The sequence below is a fragment of the Schistocerca piceifrons genome, chromosome 2 (assembly GCF_021461385.2).
Source record: "Schistocerca piceifrons isolate TAMUIC-IGC-003096 chromosome 2, iqSchPice1.1, whole genome shotgun sequence".
Lineage (NCBI taxonomy): Eukaryota > Metazoa > Arthropoda > Insecta > Orthoptera > Acrididae > Schistocerca > Schistocerca piceifrons.
In genome coordinates, this window is record NC_060139.1 from 1,100,586,114 (window position 1) to 1,100,610,825 (window position 24,712).

General features: G+C 44.4%; 1 protein-coding gene across 2 annotated transcripts in view; it reads right to left on the reverse strand.

The window, feature by feature from the left end:
* LOC124774944 overlaps positions 1-24,712 on the reverse strand; it is a 202,443-nt gene that overhangs the window by 72,408 nt on the left and 105,323 nt on the right. For both annotated transcript variants that reach the window (XM_047249647.1, XM_047249648.1), the window contains exon 4: positions 11,890-12,175. In XM_047249647.1, coding sequence (XP_047105603.1) covers positions 11,890-12,175 — 286 coding nt within the window. The remainder of the gene's footprint in view (positions 1-11,889; positions 12,176-24,712) is intronic.

Sequence of the window (24,712 nt, forward strand, 5' to 3'; positions counted from 1 at the left end):
GCTGAGGTCACTGAAAGTCATTTTTCACGTAACGAAGTTCAGTACTAACATACGGTTTAATTGCATATTTTCATATCATTACTCGATAGCCTTTTTCAAAATTTAATGCCAAACATAATGTAAGAGTGAATTCTCAGTTTTCTTTATCTTTACATACTCACTTAAAATTAGTGTAAAAGAAAACGTAGCAACCTTTAGTTGCCACGTCAGTGTTTAATAATACGTGTTTTTCTTTCCCATCATCTTGTACAGGATTTTAGATGTAAATTGCCCTAGTGGGCTGGCAACCGTTAATTACTTCCTTTTCATTCATAAGTGTAACTTCTGGATTCATGATCAGTGGTACCCTTTTCTGTCCAGTGTTGTTCATGAGTGAATGCACAAAATAACTTTCATTTTCCAAATTACAGCCCTGTTCAGTTTAATTACTTTTACTTTTAGTAGACTTTCCATCAGAAGGGTCGGTTGTGCACTTTCCTCCTACTTATTGGTATCACTTCTTTGGGAAAGATAGCCTTACACAATTAGAAAAAAATTCATTAGGCATACAGGCGATCCACAGTCATTTTATGTAGCAAGCAGGATAGGTTGATTAGTAAGAGTGAGGTTACATTCTTTCCCATTCTGTCTGCTGCTTCTATTAATAGCTTTATGTATATAGATAAAGCTTCACCTTCGGCAACTTAATTTGCACCCATTGTTTTCTACACAGCACGATAGTGAATTTTAGGAACACAAATAAAAGACCAACAGGTTTGCTGTCCAGCTTGGCACTCACATCCTACCCATGGAAGGTGATGAAAAATGTCTACCTGTTTCATTTGTGTAAAAGAATTTTGTAATTATTTGATTAGTTATTTTCTCCTACATTTTAAATATGAGTTTTGTAAGATATTAAAAATTTCATTGGAAGTGACTTATATAAAACCACTTATCCAATATAATACACTACTGGCCATTAAAATTGCTATACCAAGAAGAAATGAAGATGATAAATGGGTATTCATTGGACAAATATATTATACTAGAACTGACATGTGATTATGTTTTCACACAATTTGGGTGCATAGATCCTGACAAATCAGTATCCAGAACAACCACCTCTGGCCATAATAACGGCCTTGATACGCCTGGGTATTGAGTCAAACAGAGTTTGGATGGCGTGTACAGGTACAGCTGCCCATGCAGCACAATACCACAGTTCACCAAGAGTAGTGACTGGCATATCGTGAGAGCCAGTTGCTCGACCACCATTGACCAGACGTTTTCAATTGGTGAGAGATCTGGAGAATGTGCAGCAGTCGAACATTTTCTGTATCCAGAAAGGCCCGTACAGGACCTGCAACATGCGGTCATGCATTATCCTGCTGAAATGTAGGGTTTCGCAGGGATCGAATGAAGGGTAGAGCCACGGGTTGTAACACATCTGAAATGTAATGTCCACTGTTCAAAGTGCCATCAATGCGAACGAGAGGTGACCGAGACGGTTAACCAATGGCCCCCATACCATCATGCCGGGTGATACACCAGTATGGCGATGACGAATACGCGCTTCCGATGTGCGTTCACCGCGATGTCACCAAACATGGATGCGACCATCATGATGCTGTAAACAGTACCTGGATTCATCCAAAAATATGACATTTTGCCATTTGTGCACCCAGGTTAGTCATCGAGTACACCATCGCAGGCGCTCATGTCTGTAATGCAGCATCGAGGGTAACTGCAGCCATGGTCTCCGAGCTGACAGTCCATGCTGCTGCAAACGTCGTCGAACTGTTCGTGCAGATTGTTATCATCTTGCAAACGTCCCCATCTGTTGACTCGGGGATCGAGATGTGGCTGCATGATACGTCACAGCCATGCGGATAAGATGCCTGTCATCTACACTGCAACTGCAACGAGGTGATTGGGATCCAGCACGGCATTCCATATTACCCTCCTGAACCCACCGATTTCATGTTCTACTTCATGTTCTACTAACAGTCATTGGATCTCTACCAACGCGAGCAGCAATGTCCCGATAGGCTACAATCCGACCTTTATCAAAGTCGGAAACGTGATGGTACCCATTTCTCCTCCTTACACGAGGCATCACCACAAAGTTTCACCAGGCAATGCCGGTCAACTGCTGTTTGTGTATGAGAAATCTGTTGGAAACTTTCCTCATGTCAGCATGTTGTAGGTGTCACCACCGGAGCCAACCTTGTGTGAATGCTCTGAAAAGCTAATCATTTGCATATCACAGCATCTTCTTCATGTCTGTTAAATTTTGCATCTGTAGCACCCGCCTTCGTGGTGTAGCAATTTTAATGACTAGTAGTGTAGTATTCTCTCACTCCAATAAAACAAATCCCTTTTTTATATTTTGTTAGTCTTTTATACATTTTTCATATTACATTACTTTTCTTAAAGACTACAAATGATATGCACTAACATTGTACTCATCAAGACAAGAGGAACTACTACACAAAAATTGTTGGCACCTGTAACAATGTGGCCATATATGCTGACCAGAAAACCGAACTCTTGTCAAGTAAGAGACAACCAAGTACTCTGACTGACATACTTGCGCAGTGACAGTAATGTGTTGCTGCTATAATGCAATGCAGACACGAATGGGGCAAAAGCGTTCCCACAAGTTTCAAGATGCCTGTACACACCAAGAATGCTCGATGTGGGCCTGCATCTTTTTCCACGTGAAAAGTTTTGTTTTCTCGACTGCAGATTTTTAGTTAATCTATGGGTCCAAATGTATTAGCAGAAAAAGAGAAGAATACCAGTTTCTGCACTAGATAAAAAAAAAAATTCTCAAAGTTTGTAACGATGTCCTCTCCAGAAATTGAGAAATTGGGACTTTCTATTTCTATGGGTTGTAATATTGCCACAAGCAATCGTAGAAGAGGCCTATGGCTGTTTAATTTACATGCTCATATGACCATATACTAGCCCTGAGATACACAAACTAACTGCCCTAAGAAATGCAGCTTTTTTCGACTTTTGTTGGTTAAAATTAAAACAAAAAACCACGAAAGCACTGCTGTAATGCCAACATGATGAGTTGTGAAGTTTTGTAAGCATAGAAAGTTTTATACATTGTATCGAAGTGAATAAGCCTTTTTATAGTTTATTTCTTTTCCTCCACTTTGACGAGTATTAATGTGGAGTTATTTTTGTCGATTTTCAACAGCATTTCAGTTCAGCTTCTTAAATTTTCATTTTCAACCAAACATTACAGATTATGAATCAATTTTTCTGTGAATATTTTCTGGTTGGTGGTGTAACACGTGATTCTTAGGAACAACAAGTTCCAGTTTTATCCCTTCAGACAGGCAACTGATATTTGTGAGAAGTGAAAACATTACTTAGATAGTTATTAAATACAGAACATTCCACTGTGTGCACTCATTTTATGTCCATGAAGAAAAAGTCACATCAGTTTCAGACATTGGCAAGGCATAACACACACACACACACACACACACACACACACACACAGACAGACTAAAGATCTCTCTCCGCAGCCATAGGTCCAACAACAGAACCGTGCCGCTGCACAGCAAGACCACAAAAGTAACTTTGAGAAAGCGATGTGAAAGTATTTACCAGGTAAAGCTGACATGTACAGCAGTATTGAGCTGTAAGTTCAACCTCAGGAACACTACAGGCTTCAGTTTAAAACTCACTGAATACCTTTAATTTAATAATACAAGGATGGAAATTCAGATTACCAAATCATAAACATGGGAAAATTATATATATATATAAACAAAATTATATACATAAACAAAGATGAGGTGACTTACCGAACGCAAGCGCTAGCAGGTCGATAGACACACAAACACAAACATACACACAAAATTCAAGCTTTCGCAACAAACTGTTGCCTCATCAGGAAAGAGGGAAGGAGAGGGGAAGACGAAAGGAAGTGGGTTTTAAGGGAGAGGGTAAGGAGTCATTCCAAATCCGGGAGCGGAAAGATTTACCTTAGGGGGAAAAAAAGGACGGGTATACACACACTCGCCCCCCCCCCCCCCCCCCCCCACACACACACACACACACACACACACACACACACACACACACACACACAAGTGCACCCGCGCCCGAGTGTATACCCGTCCTTTTTTCCCCCTAATGTAAGTCTTTCCGCTCCCGGGATTGGAATGACTCCTTACCCTCTCCCTTAAAACCCACATCCTTTCGTCTTTCCCTCTCCTTCCCTCTTTCCTGATGAGGCAACAGTTTGTTGCGAAAGCTTGAATTTTGTGTGTATGTTTGTGTGTCTGTCGACCTGCCAGCACTTTCATTTGGTAAGTCACATCATCTTTGTGTGTGTGTGTGTGTGTCTATATATATATATATATATATATATATATATATATATATATATATATACAAAGATGAGGTGACTTACCGAACAAAAACGCTGGCAGGTCGATAGACACACAAACAAACACAAACATACACACAAAATTCAAGCTTTCGCAACAAATTGTTGCCTCATCAGGAAAGAGGGAAGGAGAGGGGAAGACGAAAGGAAGTGGGTTTTAAAGGAGAGGGTAAGGAGTCATTCCAATCCCGGGAGCGGAAAGACTTACCTTAGGGGGAAAAAAGGACAGGTATACACTCGCACACACGCACATATCCATCCACACATACAGACACAAGCAGACATATTTAAAGACAAAGAGTTTGGGCAGAGATGTCAGTTGAGGCAGAAGTGTAGAGGCAAAGAAGTTGTTGAAAGACAGGTGAGGTATGAGTGGCGGCAACTTGAAATTAGCGGAGATTGAGGCCTGGCGGATGACGAGAAGAGAGGATATACTGAAGGGCAAGTTCCCATCTCCGGAGTTCAGATAGGTTGGTGTTGGTGGGAAGTATCCAGATAACCCGGACGGTGTAACACTGTGCCAATATGTGCTGGCCGTGCACCAAGGCATGTTTAGCCACAGGGTGATCCTCATTACCAACAAACACTGTCTGCCTGTGTCCATTCATGCGAATGGACAGTTTGTTGCTGGTCATTCCCACATAGAATGCGTCACAGTGTAGACAGGTCAGTTGGTAAATCACGTGGGTGTTTTCACACGTGGCTCTGCCTTTGATCGTGTGCACCTTCCGGGTTACAGGACTGGAGTAGGTGGTGGTGGGAGGGTGCATGGGACAGGTTTTGCATCGGGGGCGGTTACAAGGATAGGAGCCAGAGGGTAGGGAAGGTGGTTTGGGGATTTCATAGGGATGAACTAACAGGTTACGAAGGTTAGGTGGACGGCGGAAAGACACTCTTGGCGGAGTGGGGAGGATTTCATGAAGGATGGATCTCATTTCAGGGCAGGATTTGAGGAAGTCGTATCCCTGCTGGAGAGCCACATTCAGAGTCTGGTCCAGTCCCGGAAAGTATCCTGTCACAAGTGGGGCACTTTTGTGGTTCTTCTGTGGGGGATTCTGGGTTTGAGGGGACGAGGAAGTGGCTCTGGTTATTTGCTTCTGTACCAGGTCGGGAGGGTAGTTGCGGGATGCGAAAGCTGTTTTCAGGTTGTTGGTGTAATGATTCAGGGATTCCGGACTGGAGCAGATTCGTTTGCCACGAAGACCTAGGCTGTAGGGAAGGGACCGTTTGATGTGGAATGGGTGGCAGCTGTCATAATGGAGGTACTGTTGCTTGTTGGTGGGTTTGATGTGGACGGACGTGTGAAGTTGGCCATTGGACAGGTGGAGGTCAACGTCAAGGAAAGTGGCATGGGATTTGGAGTAGGACCAGGTGAAACTGATGGAACCAAAGGAGTTGAGGTTGGAGAGGAAATTCTGGAGTTCTTCTTCACTGTGAGTCCAGATCATGAAGATGTCATCAATAAATCTGTACCAAACTTTGGGTTGGCAGACTTGGGTAACCAAGAAGGCTTCCTCTAAGCGACCCATGAATAGGTTGGCGTACGAGGGGGCCATCCTGGTACCCATGGCTGTTCCCTTTAATTGTTGGTATGTCTGGCCTTCAAAAGTGAAGAAGTTGTGGGTCAGGATGAAGCTGGCTAAGGTGATGAGGAAAGAGGTTTTAGGTAGGGTGGCAGGTGATCGGCGTGAAAGGAAATGCTCCATCGCAGCGAGGCCCTGGACGTGCGGAATATTTGTGTATAAGGACGTGGCATCAATGGTTACAAGGATGGTTTCCGGGGGTAACAGATTGGGTAAGGATTCCAGGCGTTCAAGGAAGTGGTTGGTGTCCTTGATGAAGGATGGGAGACTGCATGTAATGGGTTGAAGGTGTTGATCTACGTAGGCAGAGATACGTTCTGTGGGGGCTTGGTAACCAGCTACAATGGGGCGGCCGGGATGATTGGGTTTGTGGATTTTAGGAAGAAGGTAGAAGGTAGGGGTGCGGGGTGTCGGTGGGGTCAGGAGGTTGATGGAGTCAGGTGAAAGGTTTTGCAGGGGGCCTAAGGTTCTGAGGATTCCTTGAAGCTCCGCCTGGACATCGGGAATGGGGTTACCTTGGCAAACTTTGTATGTGGTGTTGTCTGAAAGCTGACGCAGTCCCTCAGCCACATACTCCCGACGATCAAGTACCACGGTCGTGGAACCCTTGTCTGCCGGAAGAATGATGATGGATCGGTCAGCCTTCAGATCACGGATAGCCTGGGCTTCAGCAGTGGTGATGTTGGGTGTAGGATTAAGGTTTTTTGAGAAGGATTGAGATGCAAGGCTGGAAGTCAGATATTCCTGGAAGGTTTGGAGAGGGTGATTTTGAGGAAGAGGAGGTGGGTCCCGCTGTGACGGAGGACGGAACTGTTCCAGGCAGGGTTCAATTTGGATGGTGTCTTGAGGAGTCGGATCATTTTTCTTCGTGGCAAAGTGATACTTCCAGCAGAGAGTACGAGTGTAGGACAGTAAATCTTTGACGAGGGCTGTTTGGTTGAATCTGGGAGTGGGGCTGAAGGTGAGGCCTTTGGATAGGACAGAGGTTTCGGATTGGGAGAGAGGTTTGGAGGAAAGGTTAACTACTGAATTAGGGTGTTGTGGTTCCAGATTGTGTTGATCGGAATTTTGAGGTTTTGGAGGGAGTGGAGCTGGAAGTGGGAGATTGAGTAGATGGGAGAGACTGGGTTTGTGTGCAATGAGAGGAGGTTGAGGTTTGCTGGAAAGGTTGTGAAGGGTGAGTGAGTTGCCTTTCCGGAGGTGGGAAACCAGGAGATTGGATAGTTTTTTGAGGTGGAGGGTGGCATGCTGTTCTAATTTACGGTTGGCCTGTAGGAGGATGCTCTGGACAGCCGGTGTGGATGTGGGAGAGGAAAGATTAAGGACTTTTATTAAGGATAGGAGTTGACGGGTGTGTTCATTGGCTGAGTTGATGTGTAGGTGAAGGATTAGGTGGGTGAGGGCAATGGATTGTTCAGTTTGGAACTGGTATAGGGACTGATGGAAGGAAGGGTTGCAGCCAGAGATCGGAACTTTAAGTGTAAGGCCTTTGGGGGTGATGCCAAATGTCAGACAAGCCTGAGAAAATAGAATATGGGAGTGTAATCTGGCTAGGGCGAAGGCATGTTTGCGGAGGGAATGTAAATAAAACTTAATGGGGTCATTGTGGGGGTGTTGTGAGGGTGACATGGCATTAGAAGGTGGAAAGTGTTAACATGAGGTGAAATGAAAATGAAAATAAAAATATAAATATATGGGGAGAGATAAAGGTGAACCGGAAAGAAACAGGAGATCTGGAATGAAAAAAGGCGAAAAGGTGTTGGTAACAGCTGGGCTATGTTGGACTTGGGTTGGTAGATAACGATGTGCATAAAGGTTAGGTGGTTGTGTTGCCGCCAAAACACGTTAAAGGACGCAGAAATTCGGGAAAATTTCGAAAAAACTGCGTGTAGTATATTAAAAGGAGTGGTATTGTGGTGGCAGATTATGAAAATGAGACTAACAATTGTCTGACGAAGAAATAATCGCGTTAAAACCTGTGGGAAGCGGCTAAAAATGATCAGTGGTGTGGGAAAAACGGAAATGGAAATAAAGTGAAAGTTATTAGAACTGGCCGAAATGGTTGTTTAAAAGGTGAAAGGAGCTGTTTGTGAACTAGAAACGGTGGATATTATAGCGGCGGTAGTGCTGAAAGCGGCAAAAAATTTTTTTGGTTATGGTTTGGAAGTGGGTTACGTATTATTGAGTATATATATAGGCGGGATAAAATAGTATAGCAGATTACGGTAAAAAGGAGAAGGTGAATTCAAAGTGAAACCAAAGTGAAACTACTGGCAAAAACAGAAAGAGGAAAATAAGACGACAGAAAAGATTTCGAAATGCAACAGTGACAATAACAAACGTAATTGTTGGATTCAAATTAATGATATCAATATAATGGAAGGAAACATTCCACGTGGGAAAAATTATATATAAATACAAAGATGAGGTGACTTACCGAACAAAAACGCTGGCAGGTCGATAGACACACAAACAAACACAAACATACACACAAAATTCAAGCTTTCGCAACAAATTGTTGCCTCATCAGGAAAGAGGGAAGGAGAGGGGAAGACGAAAGGAAGTGGGTTTTAAAGGAGAGGGTAAGGAGTCATTCCAATCCCGGGAGCGGAAAGACTTACCTTAGGGGGAAAAAAGGACAGGTATACACTCGCACACACGCACATATCCATCCACACATACAGACACAAGCAGACATATTTAAAGACAAAGAGTTTGGGCAGAGATGTCAGTTGAGGCAGAAGTGTAGAGGCAAAGAAGTTGTTGAAAGACAGGTGAGGTATGAGTGGCGGCAACTTGAAATTAGCGGAGATTGAGGCCTGGCGGATGACGAGAGTCTGCCAACCCAAAGTTTGGTACAGATTTATTGATGACATCTTCATGATCTGGACTCACAGTGAAGAAGAACTCCAGAATTTCCTCTCCAACCTCAACTCCTTTGGTTCCATCAGTTTCACCTGGTCCTACTCCAAATCCCATGCCACTTTCCTTGACGTTGACCTCCACCTGTCCAATGGCCAACTTCACACGTCCGTCCACATCAAACCCACCAACAAGCAACAGTACCTCCATTATGACAGCTGCCACCCATTCCACATCAAACGGTCCCTTCCCTACAGCCTAGGTCTTCGTGGCAAACGAATCTGCTCCAGTCCGGAATCCCTGAATCATTACACCAACAACCTGAAAACAGCTTTCGCATCCCGCAACTACCCTCCCGACCTGGTACAGAAGCAAATAACCAGAGCCACTTCCTCGTCCCCTCAAACCCAGAATCCCCCACAGAAGAACCACAAAAGTGCCCCACTTGTGACAGGATACTTTCCGGGACTGGACCAGACTCTGAATGTGGCTCTCCAGCAGGGATACGACTTCCTCAAATCCTGCCCTGAAATGAGATCCATCCTTCATGAAATCCTCCCCACTCCGCCAAGAGTGTCTTTCCGCCGTCCACCTAACCTTCGTAACCTGTTAGTTCATCCCTATGAAATCCCCAAACCACCTTCCCTACCCTCTGGCTCCTATCCTTGTAACCGCCCCCGATGCAAAACCTGTCCCATGCACCCTCCCACCACCACCTACTCCAGTCCTGTAACCCGGAAGGTGTACACGATCAAAGGCAGAGCCACGTGTGAAAACACCCACGTGATTTACCAACTGACCTGTCTACACTGTGACGCATTCTATGTGGGAATGACCAGCAACAAACTGTCCATTCGCATGAATGGACACAGGCAGACAGTGTTTGTTGGTAATGAGGATCACCCTGTGGCTAAACATGCCTTGGTGCACGGCCAGCACATCTTGGCACAGTGTTACACCGTCCGGGTTATCTGGATACTTCCCACCAACACCAACCTATCTGAACTCCGGAGATGGGAACTTGCCCTTCAGTATATCCTCTCTTCTCGTCATCCGCCAGGCCTCAATCTCCGCTAATTTCAAGTTGCCGCCACTCATACCTCACCTGTCTTTCAACAACTTCTTTGCCTCTACACTTCTGCCTCAACTGACATCTCTGCCCAAACTCTTTGTCTTTAAATATGTCTGCTTGTGTCTGTATGTGTGGATGGATATGTGCGTGTGTGCGAGTGTATACCTGTCCTTTTTTCCCCCTAAGGTAAGTCTTTCCGCTCCTGGGATTGGAATGACTCCTTACCCTCTCCTTTAAAACCCACTTCCTTTCGTCTTCCCCTCTCCTTCCCTCTTTCCTGATGAGGCAACAATTTGTTGCGAAAGCTTGAATTTTGTGTGTATGTTTGTGTTTGTTTGTGTGTCTATCGACCTGCCAGCGTTTTTGTTCGGTAAGTCACCTCATCTTTGTATTTATATATAATTTTTCCCACGTGGAATGTTTACTTCCATTATATATATATATATATATATATATATATATATATATATATATATATATATATATATAGTGGAGATCCCAACAGAACACAGTGACAGAATGAGGATCACCTTCCGTGCACAGTGCATTTTGGTGACGCATTGAGACACGACAATTAACTGAGTGACAATACATGCTCGAGTTTTGTCTTAAACCAAAAAATTTAGCTCTGAGACAGAGTGCCCAATTCGTGAAGCCTTCAGGGAAGGAAGCCATGTCCCGACTGAATTCACGAATGGCCCGAGATGTTCTAGAAGGTCCGAGAAAATGTCAGCGACAAGTGCTTCAAGTGATATCGCTGACATCCCAAATGCACAAAAACGTGGATAAAATGAAAACAGTTTTGAATAGGGGCAGAGACCCAAATGTGTGATGGCACAGAATTTTAATATGCTGAAACCTAACATTTATCACATTTTGAGACAAATTAGGGATGAAAAAGGTGTGTATGAAGATTGTCCCAAAGGCTCTGTGGTCTCAGAACAGAAGAAATCCACATGCTGAAGTACAGCAAGTTGACCAAAAACAAAACAAAAAACTGACACTATTTTTTTTTAGAGAGTATACTTATAGATGACAAGATGTGGGTTTCCGAGTACGATCCCAAATAGTAGGTCATCAGAGGGGGTACAGAACTCTTTGATGTATTGCCTTGAGGAGGTTCCCGATGACAGCTTCCGGGAAGCCTGTAAAGACTGGGCAAGCCAACAGGAAAGATGTACAGATACAGAAGGAATGAAGATTTTTAAGGTGTTTCACATTAAAGAAGCAATGCCTTTAAAAAATACATTGGAGTTAGCGAGAAGTAGTGACATTCCAAATTTTAACCGACAGATTCCCAAAATACAATACTGAGGTACGGTGTGTTAATTTCACATTGAAAACAGAAGACTTTTCTCAAGGTTTTGATACGATGAACATGGAGCCTCGCACCACCTCCATACTGTGATATTAACCACATTTCTGGCCATTTTAGGATGCAGCTTTTACCAGCATGATTTACATGCTTGATGGTGGTGGTGGTGGTGGTGGTGGTGGTGAGGGATCTCCACTAACAAATGCAGCTCAGCTCAGTCAGATCCAGACAGTGACAGAATCAGGATCACCTTCCGTGCACAGTGCACTTTGGTGTACTAATTTCATTCCCCTATCGACAGCCACCAGAATATTCTAGAAGAGTGATTTTGAGTGCTTGTCTGACAGTCGACACTCCCCTGCCAAAGGGCAGCAGCAACACAGCTCAAAATATTTGCCAGGAAATTTTTTTTACTGAAACAAGCTTACTAACTTCACAACAGTGCATTCTAACTCTGCTTTGTGAAAATAACAACTCAGCATTAAAATCACTGGATAAAAGCTCTCCTCGTCAACAATACAATTTGATAAAAAACTATTATATATGCCACTTGCTTACACCACAATTTTTTAATGATGTATGACACTACACAGCATGCACATTGTTATGTTATCCATTATTATTAAAACTGTATATCTAGGACTGATAAACCTTCTTTACTTACCTCATCCGAGATGAAAATATCTGCTAAAAAGCTGGATTTCTCATGTACTGTCATGTACGAAAATATTCCGTTCAGCACTCTAACTGTTGCTTCACTATCAGCAGCCTCCTTCAGTCGGTAAAGCTCCCGTAACTGGTCATGTGTCACTGTCACAAGTATTGAAGTATCTTCCACAGCACCATTCTGGCAATGATTTATCAACAAATTAACCAGTCTTTGCAAAAAATTCTTTTCCATTCCATTTCTTTCACTCTGGCAGTTTTTACACACCTTAGAGCGTTCTTTCCTGTAACAGGATAAAAAATTTAGAAGCTTGGGAATCCAACAGGTTCACTCACAGACAAAAACCTGGAACGTCGGTCGCAACTCACAGGAACTGAATCCAAATTGACTGCTCAATGGGATGGGGCAATAAACTTGCCAGCCTCTTAATTCAGAGTCTATCTGGCAATCTGCACTGCTTTGTAGAGGAATTTTTGTATTCCGTTCGAGCTGTCGTCCAAGTACGTGCTCGTGGTCTAGCGGTAAACAGCTTGCAGTGTAAATGCGAAGCCTTGTGCTTTGAACCATTTGTTGCATAATTTTTTATACCACATTTTTTCTGCAAGCGCAAAGAATCTCCTGTGGAACTACAATCACAATTACTTGTCTTTCCATCACAAAAGTAGTAGAACAGCCATCAAAAAATATTTTCACAACAGCTGGACATCTATCTCACAACATCGTCTTTGGGAGTTTACAATTATGCAGGGCTCCAGCCGACAGCTGCGAGCCACCAGTAACCACTCACGTTTCTCCTCCACATCCTCGTGAATGCCTACGTTCTGTAGCAGCTTCTGCTGCCCTCACTTTAGCGAGCATTAAGTTATTTATTGTCATCGTCCATATTTCCAGAGAAAATGTCTTCTACAAACTGAGTGAATACTGGGCTGCGCACATTCAATGGAAATGCCACCAGAGTTCGATCCCCGCAAATGGAGTTACGAAAACATCGAGCTGACAAAGTAATATTACAGCTGTTCAGCTACACTTATTGAAAATGAGTTATTTTTATGCTGCTTAACACAGAAAAATTGAATAACTTCTTGGCTATGAATGACAATTACTGAAAATTGATATATAGGAATGGCAAAGTACACTGGTGTAGTTTTCCTACTTCTGTCTTATGTTCAATGAAGTTGCAAATAGCCAAAACTAAATTCAGGTTATTGAACTTTTATCTGAAAGATTATTTTCGCATTCTGCACTATGTAATTTTTCACTTATTTATGAGTACTCAATATGACTGATTACTGTGCAGCACTGAACAATGTAAGTTCTCACCCACTTGCACACTAGTTAGCTTTTTAAAAGATTTTTCATTTTTACTCTTATGGTCTTTAGTCCTAAGAATGGTTTGACACACTTCACTGTATCCTGCTCGACTCTCAACCTCCAGTTAACTTCAGCTACTTACTTCCACTTGAACATGCTTACTGTGCTCGTCCCTCAGCTTCCTCACCTGCTCACACACACTATCTAGCTAGCTCGCTCGCTTTCCCAAACAAGTGAACACTCTAGCTCTTCTCTGCAGCAAGAATCTCTATTCGTCAAATTTTATTATGTGGTCGGTCTCTCTCGGGGCGTGCTTCACCGGGCACGATTTCTTCACCTGTCCTGGCCTGCAATACTGCTTTTGTCGGGTGATGCTGGTCTCCCCGGACCATCCGTTCGTTCCGACACTGGCTTTTCCGTACATAGAACGTATGTGGTATATTCCCAGCATTACTACTGGGGTCCTTTTTGCCATTTGCCTATCATTCCGTTCGACTGTTCTCCCTAGTCGTTTGCTGTCTCACAGAATTACAATATAAATGGCAAAACCCAATTTATTTCATACTCCTGAACTTTAACTCCTATAACTGCAATATATTTCTGTACATGTGGTAAATAATCTTTTGCTCCCACTATTTTATCACTACTGTCTTCAGATAGTGAATGAGTATATTCCACTCAACAATGTCAAAATCTCTCTCTATACATACAAATGCTATTAACTTAGACTTGCCTTTCTTTAGCCTATCTTAACACAAATCACAGGGTCAGTACTGCCTCACATGTTCTTTCATTTCTCAACAACCCAACTGATCATACCTGAGGGAGCGTTCTATCAGTTTTTCCAATGTTCTGTAAATTATTTGCATCAATATTTTTCAAGCACGAGTTATTAAACTGATAGTTCAGTAATAGTTGCATCTGTCAGTGCCTGTTTTCTTTGGAATTAGCATTACAACATTCTTCCTGAAGTCTGGGTGTATTTCACCTGTCTCATACCTTGCATACCAGATAGAATACACTTATCGTGGCTGCCTTTCCCAAGGATCTCAGTACTACAGAAGGAATATTGTCTAAATCGTGGTCCTGTTTCAACTTAGGTCTCTCAGTGATCTGTGTTGTTCTTACAGCACTACCTGCATCTCCCATCTCATCTGCATCTACTTCACCTTCCCTTTCTATTCCATTTTTCCCTCCTATTTGTGGAAGTAAAAAATCTGACATCCTATCTGCATCGCCTGTGACTGCATGCTGCACATTATTAATTTACTCAATTATAGACATTTTACATAGAAACTCAGAAACATTTCATAGCTTAATACTTGTCAAAATTAGAGCAGTAGCAGATACACTGCCTGCGAGAGACAGGAATAGCGCAGCCTGCAGTGACGGCAGCTGGCTGATAGCTTTACCACAAGAATGTGTGCGAGTGGATCTGCTGTTACTGACATTTCTGAGAGAAGTAGACTGTTGTTGTGCTTCCACAAGGCACTTACTATTAAAAAACACACAAAATACAATGTAAAAAAATTATGCAAATGCTTGCCTCCAAATGTGATGCTTTAGGTTCATGCTGCAAGCTGTTTATCACTTGACCACCAGCATATACTGCAAATGTTGGTCGGTCAGTTTAAACGAGGGGCAGGGGGAGATGTACACCACAATAACAGGAGAAAGGAAGAACCAGAAGAATGACAGAAGGACAACCGAGACTATTATTAACAAAACAGGAAAAGAAAACCACAGAGAGAAGCAAGAAACAGGTAGAAGGGGGTAAAAACAAGAGCACATGACCGTGGCTGGCTGACCGCGAGAATAAAGAGGAAAAGCCAGCCACTCTGCGACACATTAAAACATCCACCCTAAAAGCATTAGAGTGGAGAACACAAACAGACAAGAGACATGTACTAAAACTTATAAGGAATGATAAGACCCACCGTCACTTATAAAACGTAAAACTAAATTAGCCGATAAGGTGCTGTCAGCTAAACGAGTAAGGTAACTGAAGAGTCCGCTGTGGAACAGCCAAAGAAGGACAGCTCATCAAGATATGGGTCACTGTCAGCTGGGCACCTCATCAACACTGAGGTGGGCCATCATGGCGCAGGAGGTAGCAGTGTGTCGCCCAAGTGTGGCCAGTGCTGAGCCAGCAGAAAATCACACAGTCCATGCGAGAGGCCCGCATGGAGGACTGCCACACATTCTTAGTTTCCTTAATAGCACACAGTTTGTTGTGTGTGCTGAGGTTATGCCAATTTCATCTCCCAAAGCCGGAAAACCTTGCGGCACAATACTAAACACAGGTCAGTTGCAGTGAAGCAGATCTCCATAAGCGGTTTACACATAGCCTGTTTAGCCAGCCAGTTGGCAAGTTCATTGCCTGGGATTCTGACGTGACCTGGGGTCCAAACAAACACCACTGAATGACTGGACCATTCCAGGGCATAGATGGACTCCCGGATGGTAGCTACCAAAGGTTGATGATGGTAGCACTGGTCGATAGCTTCTAGGCTGCTCAAGGAGTGTGTACACAAAAGAAACAACTCCCGAGAGCATGAACAGATGTGCTCGAGAGCACGAGATACAGCCGCCAGTTCGGCCGAGAAAATACTGCAGCCATCGGGCAAGGAAATACGTTCAATACGTCCTCCACAGATGTATGCGAAGCCGACATGAGTATCAGCCATCAAGCCGTTGGTGTAAACCACTTTGTGGCATCTGTACACGTCAAGAATAAGGAGGAAGTGGCAGAGGAGAGCAGCAGAGAGTGGCGGGGTTAACTGAGTACTTAGGGCCACGTGGAAAGTCCAAGCCGCAGCCTAGGTGTACACCGTGGAGATGTACATGAATGAACCTCAAGTATAGGTGGTAAGGGAAAGGACTCCAGTTCAGGAAGAAGGGATCAGACGCAAACTGCAATTTGAAGCCCTGACCTGGGCCACCGATGCTGGAGATGAACCGCCATGGGCAGGAAAAGGAGATGGTGATTTGGACGGGCAGGAGAACTATGAACATGTGCAACACGGAGGGACTACGGCCTCCACAAGGACACTGGTAACCGGACTCATCCAACAAGCTCCTGTTGCAAGGCGAACACCAGTGGTGCACTGGATTGAGTAAACTCAACACTGAGGGCGTCACCAAACCATAAACCAGACTAACATAGTCTAGACAGGATAGACCAAAGGCTCTGTAGAGCTGCAGCAGCTTATAGCGATCTGCACCCCAGTTAGTGTTGCTCAGGCAGCAGAGGGCATTGAGGTGCTGCCAGCACTTCCGCTTAAGGCGAGAAAGGCGAGAAAGGCGAGAAAGGCGAGAAAGGCGAGAAAGGCGAGAAAGGCGAGAAAGGCGAGAAAGGCGAGAAAGGCGAGAAAGGCGAGAAAGGCGAGTCAATCAGGTGTAAAAACCCTGTCCTAAGAAGCAATGTGTCTCCACTACAGTGAGTGGATCGTCATTAACGTGAAGTTCTGGTTCCGGGTGAACGGTACAATGCCAACAGAAGTGCACGACACACAACTTTGCAGTCAAAATCTGGAAACTGTGGGTTAGAGCTCGAGACAGCACCTTGTGGATGGCTCCCTTTAGGCGCTGCTCAGCAACACCAGTACTGGTGGAGCAGTACAAAATGCAGAAGTCTTCTGCATACAGAGAGGCTGAGAGACAGCCCTACAGCTGCTGCTAGACCATTAATGGCCAGTAAAAGTAGAGACAGACACAATACAGAGCCCTGCGGGACCCCTTCTCCTGAATATGGAGGGGAATTATGGGAGGCACCAACTTGGACATGAAGCAACAGAAAATTTTGGATAAAAATTGGAGTGGGCATCGGAGACCCCACTCGTATAATGTAGCAAGGATATGATGTCGCCAGGTCGTGTCGTATGCTTTAGACAAGTCAAAAAAGATGGCAACCAGGTGTTGGCATATGGGAAAGGCTGTTCGGATAGCAGACTCGAGGGACAGTGGTAGAGCACTGACTTGGAGCCAGCAGGCCATGTGACTCCAGGACCCAACCCAGCCGCCAACATACCATACGTTCCAAAAACATTGGTGAGGCTGATGGGCTGATAGCTATCCACATCAAGCAGGTTTTTACCAGGTTTGAGCACCGGAATGATGGTGCTCTCCCGCCGCTGTGATGGAAAGACGCCATCACTCCACATCCAATTGAAGATCACGAGATGTCACTTACAGTCAGTCGAGATATGCTTAATAATGTGTCTGTAGATGTGATTTGGCCAGGAGCTGTGTCAGGGCAATGTACACGGGCACTGAGGAGCTCCCACTCTGTAAATGGGGTGTTATAGAGTTCACTGTGGCGTGTAGTGAACGGGAGGACTTTCCCTTCCAGCTGCCGTTTGAGAGTGCGAAAGGCCAGGGCGGTAATTCTCCAATGCAAAGGCTCAAGCCTAGAGTTCAACAAAGTGCTCGGCAATCTTGTTTGCATCTGTAGATAACAGACCATTTATGTTAACTCCGGAAACTCCTGTTGGGGTCTGGTACCCAAAAACACGTTCGATCTTCGACCAGACTTTGGAATGTGACATGTGGTACCCAATGGTCATGACATATCTCTCCCAACACTCCTGTTTCTGTCGTTTGGCAAGTTGGCAAATGCGGGCATGGAGCCGTTTGATGGCTATGAGGTGCTCCAGGGAAGGGTGCTCCTTTTGCCACTGTAGAGCTTGCTGACACTCCTTTTTCTGGCGAGCACCATGGGACTGCCTTACGCCTCAGGCACCTTAAAGAGCGAGTGATCGTGTTTTCTGCTGCAGAAACAATTTTAGTCACATGCTCAACCATCACATCGATGTTACCCTGTGGGGGAGATTCAGCAATGACAGCAGAGGTAAAGGCTTCCCAGTCTGCCTTGTTTAAAGCCCATCTGGGCAGGTGTCCATGGGCCTTATGCCGGGGCAGTGACAGGAAGGTGTGTAAGTGGTCATTACCACACAGGTCGTCATGTGCTCTCCAGTGGATAGACGGGAGAAGTCCTGGCCTGCAAATTGATAAATCAATGGCCGAGTAACTACAGTGAGCCACACTGAAATGTGTGGCTGCCTCAGTATTTAAGAGGCAGAAGTTAAACTGAGAAAGTAAAGTTTTGACATCTCTGCTTCGACCAGTAAGCACGGTGCCACCCCACGAGGGGTTATGGGCGTTGAAATCTCCCAAAAGTAGGAAAGGCTTAGGGAGTTGATCAATCAGTGCAGTTAATACATTCAGGGATATGGCACGATCTGGAGGAAGATACACATTGCAGACAGTTATTTCCTGCATCGTCATTCTGACAGCCACAGCTTCAAGAGGGATTTGAAGGGGGCACAGTTGCACTACAGACTGCTTATAGGACATGAATGCAAACTCCACCTGACACCTGATTACAGTCACAACAGTTTCTGTAATATCGCTTATAGCTGCGGAGGGCACGTGTCCGCATTGCCGGGCACCAGATGTGCCGGAGAGCAATGCAGAAAGCAGGTGTAAAGCTTAACAGTTGCTGTAGCTCAACAAGGCGGTGGGAAAAACCGCTGAATTCCACTGGAGGATGACGTGATCGTGAGACCTGGAAGGCACAGAACATTCAATTAGGCAGTTTACGCCTCAGGATCACCTGCTGCCACCGACGTTTTGCCTGGGCAGTCTATATCAACTGTGTCTGAGGGTCTGGCAAGATCTAGGTCCTCAGCAGACACCAGAATCTACACTTCATCCACAGATGCAGAGCTTTTAGGTAGCAGTGGCGTGGGTGCCACCGCAATTACCTTTGTCTTGGGGAACTACTTTTTGGATATCTCTCACTGTTCCTTGGGTTTCCCCAGCTAGGATGACTTCAGTGATTCAGTCTCTGGGACTGAGGACGAGCGTAAAGCCCTATAACCAGCTGCTTTTGGGCTCTTTAACCTCTGGTGGGCGTTATCTTTCTCACTAGCAGAAACTTGGGAAGGGAGTGCCCCAAGGGACCCCTTCCTAGCAAGCGGAGCTGAAGAAAAATTATGCTTTTTCCAGCTCAGAAGTTGGGACTGATTTCCCGTGTGTGTGTGTGTGGGGGGGGGGGGGGGGGGGGGTGTTTGCTCCCGAAGTAAGTGGAGCAATAAGGAGGGAAGCGGCCCCCACCATCAGGTGTAGCCTTCTGGTGCCGAGAGGTGACAGGAATGCAAGGAACTGATGGGGCGACAACTGTTCTCGTAGCGGCGGCATAAGAGGATGTCATAGCCACAGGAAGTACACGCTCAAATTTTCTCTTAGCCTCAGTATAGGTCAGTTGGTCCAGGGTCTTATATTCCATGATTTTCCTCGCTTTCTCTAAAATCCCACAGTCTGGCAAGCAAGGTGAATGATGCTCTCCGCAGTTGAGACAGATGGGAGGCGGGGCACATACAGTATTTGGATGTGATTAACGTCCACAATCTCTACGTGTGACGCTGGAAGTGCAGCGGGTACACACATGGCCGAACTTACAGCACTTACAGCACTTAAAGCAAGGCATTGGGGAGGGATATATGGCTTCACGTCACAGCAGCAGACGTTCACCTTGACCTTCTCAGGCAATGTGCCACCCTCGAAGGCCAAGATGAAGGCACCGGTGGCATCCCGATTATCCCTCAGACCTCGACAGACTCGCCAGACAAAATGAACACCTCGCCACTCTAAATTGGCGCACAGCTCGTCCTCAGACTACAAAAGGTCCCTGTGGAATATAATACCCTGGGCCATATTTAAGCTCTTATGGGGTGTGATGGTAACATAAATATCCCCAACTTGTCACAAGCGAGTAATGTCCGTGACCGGGCAGAGGATGATGATTTTAGCAAGACTGACCCAGAGCGCATTTTGCACAAGCCCTCCACCTCCCTGAACTTGTCCTCCAAATGCTCCACAAAAAAAACTGAGGCTTCATGGACAGGAAAGATTCCCATTAACTCTCGTACATACAAGGTACCGGGGTGAATAAGCTTCACTGCCATCCTTAGCCTGGCTTTCCTCCCAGGGTGTGGCCAGGGAGGGGAACGATTTGGGGTCGTATTCCTTAGCATTGACGTTAGTCTGCCCACTTAGAGACTGCTGGTGGTGGACCACCAGCAAGAGATGATTTTCTATGCTTCATCCACATGTCATCTGCCCTGACCAGGGGCCCTCCCCACAGGCACTACCCAGCCTCAGCGAGGGCCACCTGACAGGATGGCCACTGCCACGAGTCATAATGCCCCTGGGAGGTGGGCTTCTAGTCCATGGCATACGTGGGGAGTTAATGGCATAGGCATCAGCAGAGTGATCCCTGTGTTGTCAGGGGGCTACAACCAACATGGTGCACAGCGGCCCCACCACAACAAACTGGCTACCGTGCTGGATACGAGGTGCTAAGAAGTATATGGTCATTGTCGGCGCAGAATGCACGGTGGAAAACGCACCCAGGAAGGTGTCCTTGCCCAAGAGATAGAGAATGAGTGGGACAAATGCGACAATGAGAAAGTGGTCTAAAGATCTCAATGCACGATGGACATTTTGCACCAAATAAGGCGCCCTTTTCCAATTGGCTCGCTGTTAGGGAAAATTTAGAAAGATGAGGTCAAACTGACAGGGGATCATAACAAACGCCGAAACATGAGACACTCCTTTTAGTCGGCTCTTATGACAGGCAGGAATACCTCTAGGCCTATTCTAACCCCCAGACCTGCAGCGGGATACTACAAAGGACAGCTCATGATGGGGAGAAACTTTCCTCTACGAACTGCCGTAACCTGTATACAGTATTGTCGTTTGTGTAAACTCCTGGACTTTGAAGTGTCAAATTTACTGATGCTTTAAGTAGTCTATTCAGGCTTAGTCACTGTGGCATGAAGTTTTTTTTTTTATTATTAAGTAAACACGAATGACAAACACAGCATTCTCATACTGCAATAGTAAAGCTCTTTGAAATGCAATCAACCATAATGTGATTAAGGAAAAGCCTGGATGGAATATGGCCAATGGAATGAACATAGCAGGTGTGTCGAGTCCAAAAGTGTGGATCACATGAAACCAAACTCGCACTTCTCTCACATGCTGTACTGAAAAATTTGGATGACTGCAGTCACATAGATGTTGTAGTTCTTTATTTCCTAAAACCATTTGACTCACAAGGGAAATTCTACATCACCTCAAACACCCCCCCCCCCTCCCCCAAGAGATTTAGTGGTGCGAGGGCCCAGTGAAAGCCTGTCAAAAACTGAACACAGACGAAGCATGAAAATAGGAAGACAGTGCACTGAACTGTGGAAAAAAGCAAAACAGAAACAGTGAACAGCCCAAACACAGGAAGTGCAACACAGATCAGTACGCAAAAGCAACGGTGTTCTGGATAAGTGATCCACTGAAAGTGGGCAAGCTGTGTTCAAAGCTACCTTGTGCCAATAATTTTCTCCATGAAATTCTTGACTGGAATGAGGACTTTTTGGTATGGAGGACGCAGAACGTTATCTCGGATGAAGAGTCATTGTCAGATGTAGAAATAACTTTACTTATAGCCCATGGAAAAACGTCGGGACCCTTGCCATTCATGTTGTATATTAATGACTTTGCAGACAATAGTAAGCTCAGGCTTTTTACACATGATACAGTTATCCATACTGAACTACTGTCTGAAAGAGGCTGTATAAATATTCAGTCAAATCGTAACAACATTTCAAAGTGGTGCAAAGATTGGCAACTTGCTTTAAATGCTGAGAAATGTAAAATTGCACTTCACAAAATGAGAAAACATAGCATCATCTGACTAATATCAATGAGTCACTGTTGGAATCGCCAACTTTTACAAGTATCTGGGTGTAATACTTTGTAGGGATATGAAATGTGATGATCACATAGGCTCAGTCACGGATATAACAAGTGGTAGAGTTTGGTTTAGTGATAGAATACTGTGAAAGTGCACCCAGTCTCCACAGGAGATTGATTACAAATCACTTGTGTGACCAGTCCTAGATTATTGCCAAAGTGTGTCAGGTCGGACCCACACCAAATAGGACTAACGGGATATTGAACGTAGCAGCAAGGAGGCTCACAAATTTATTTGATCTATGGGAAAGAGTCACAGAGATACTGAAGAAAATGAACCGGCATGCTCTTTAAGATAGATGTAAACTCTCCCGAAAGAGTCTACTAACAAAATTTCAAGAACTATTTTTAAATGGCAACTCTAGGAATGTACTCCAACCCCCTTTGTATTACTCATAGGGATTGTGAGGATAAGAACAGAATAATTACAGCACACACAGAGGCAGCCAAACAATCACTCTTGCTGTGCTCCAAATGTGAATGGAACGAGAAGAAACTCTAGCAAGTGGTACAATGGTACATACCCTTTGCCGTGCACTTCACTGTACTTTGCAGAGTATAGGTGTATGGCTCTGAGCACTATGGGACTTAACATCTCAGGTCACCAGTCCCCTAGAACTCAGAACTACTTAAACCTAACTAACCTAAGGGCATCACACACATCCATGCCCGAGGCAGGATTCGAACCTGCGACCGTAGCGGTCGCGCAGTTCCAGGCTGAAGCGCCTAGAACCGCTCGGTCACCAGTAGCCGGCTGTATAGGTGTAGATATGTATGTATTATATGTAGATAGTTTCTATCTATCTTCATGTGTGTGTCAGTTCAGTTTCTTAGCTTTTCCTGTGGACTGAACAAACCTGTGATCTTTGCTACTGCCCTTCTCTACATAGATTCAGTATGCCTCATTAGCCCTATTCAGTACGAATCCCCCACACACTAGTGATTTTCTAAGTTGCGTCACATGAGTGTTTAGTATGCAGTTTGGAAAAACTGAAAAAGTTACTACTTGACAATGCCCATTACATAGAATTTCTACTATTGTGATGTGTAAAAGGTGGTGCGTAGCAATTACTAACATCTGTATATTTAAAAACAAACCTTATAAATTTTCAGCATATATCCATATTTACATACTAATTTGCAATGTGAATTCAATGATTCATTCGATATTACTAAGCTTTATCATGCAAATGATCTGTGGAAAGTGAAACTAACTAAAAAAACTAGCTAAGTCTCCTTTGCAGATGGACTGCATTTTCCTAGTATCCTACCACTGAACCGGAATTTGTCACAGGCTTTATCTATGATTGAGCCTACATGATCCTCTAATTTAATCCTCTTCATAGGTCTTCAATTATCAGGTCCTCTCGAGAGCAATACGCGGTGGTGCAGCTGGTATCCTGTGATCTTATCAATGTCTTCCAGTCTCACTCTTGTTCCTTCTTTCTACTGTCCCTTCAGTGATATCGCCACATCTCAGCAGATCCCTGACCCAAGTGTTCCTTCTGTGTTGGATAAGCTTAACTTCCCTCATTCTGTGGATCACTTCATTTGCTATCTTGTCTAACCACTTAAGACTGAATGGTAATTTTGTTGATCATTTTTGCCACCTGTGCGTTCACCCAACTAGTGTACGAAGTTTTTTGTTTCAGGGATCTACAATATATTATGGTTAAAATAGGGGTTAACTTAGCTGAAAATATAATTCAACCCACAGCTTCCATTCAGCCTGCCGATGCAACAGTTTAATTGGGGCACTACTTCGATTTTAAGTTCAGCAGTTATGCTTTTGCTTTACGATCCTCAGTTTCATTTCTCTTATCGACTGTAAGTACCTGGGCACTAGCTTTGGTACTGCTGTGGCCTTTACACACGACCAGAACTGCAACTGGTTTTTTTGACAAATCTTTCAATAATCTCCATGAGAAACTTAATATTAGAACAACTGTGGAATTGTATGATAGTTGCAACAAAATTCCAATGCATGTCAAATGAAAGAGGATACTGAATGCATACAGAGAAGGGCAGCACAAATTCATTTACCTGTGGGAGTGTGTCACAGACATGCTGAAGAAACTGGACTGACAGACTAAGACAGACAAACCGTCACGCAAAAGAATACTTAGTATTACGAGGACCAGCTTTAAATGATGACTCTAAGGATATACTACAATCGCTTATGTATTGCTCCCACACGGACTGAGGACATTATTAAATTTCAGCACGTTTTTAAAGTACCATTCTTTCATACATGAATGGAATTTAAAGAAACTCCAGTAACTGGTACTACGGGGTGCACTTTCTGCCACGCACTTCACAGTGGCTTGCAGAGTACAGATGTAGATGAGGAGAAGTGTAGACATTGTGGTGCCCACTCCGCCAGCTACAGCATCCAGAAACATCACCATAAAAATTCAGAATAGTGATACACTTCATTAGCTGTAACGTGATGTGCAGCTATTGAGAGTTACGTCTCACAAAGTAAGGCAGAATTTGTGACTGCCGTAGACAGAGTCGATAGGTACCAGTTTGTCCTCCGTATCTCAGTGTGTGCATTCATCCTCACATTTCAGCAAGTCGTTCTAAATATTTTGCTGAAATGAGTAACTTTCTGTGCCCATATCATTTTCATTGTTACTGATAGGTCGGAAGAGCATTCAGAGATTCTGGAGAAAGTATCAAACACATTGAAAGT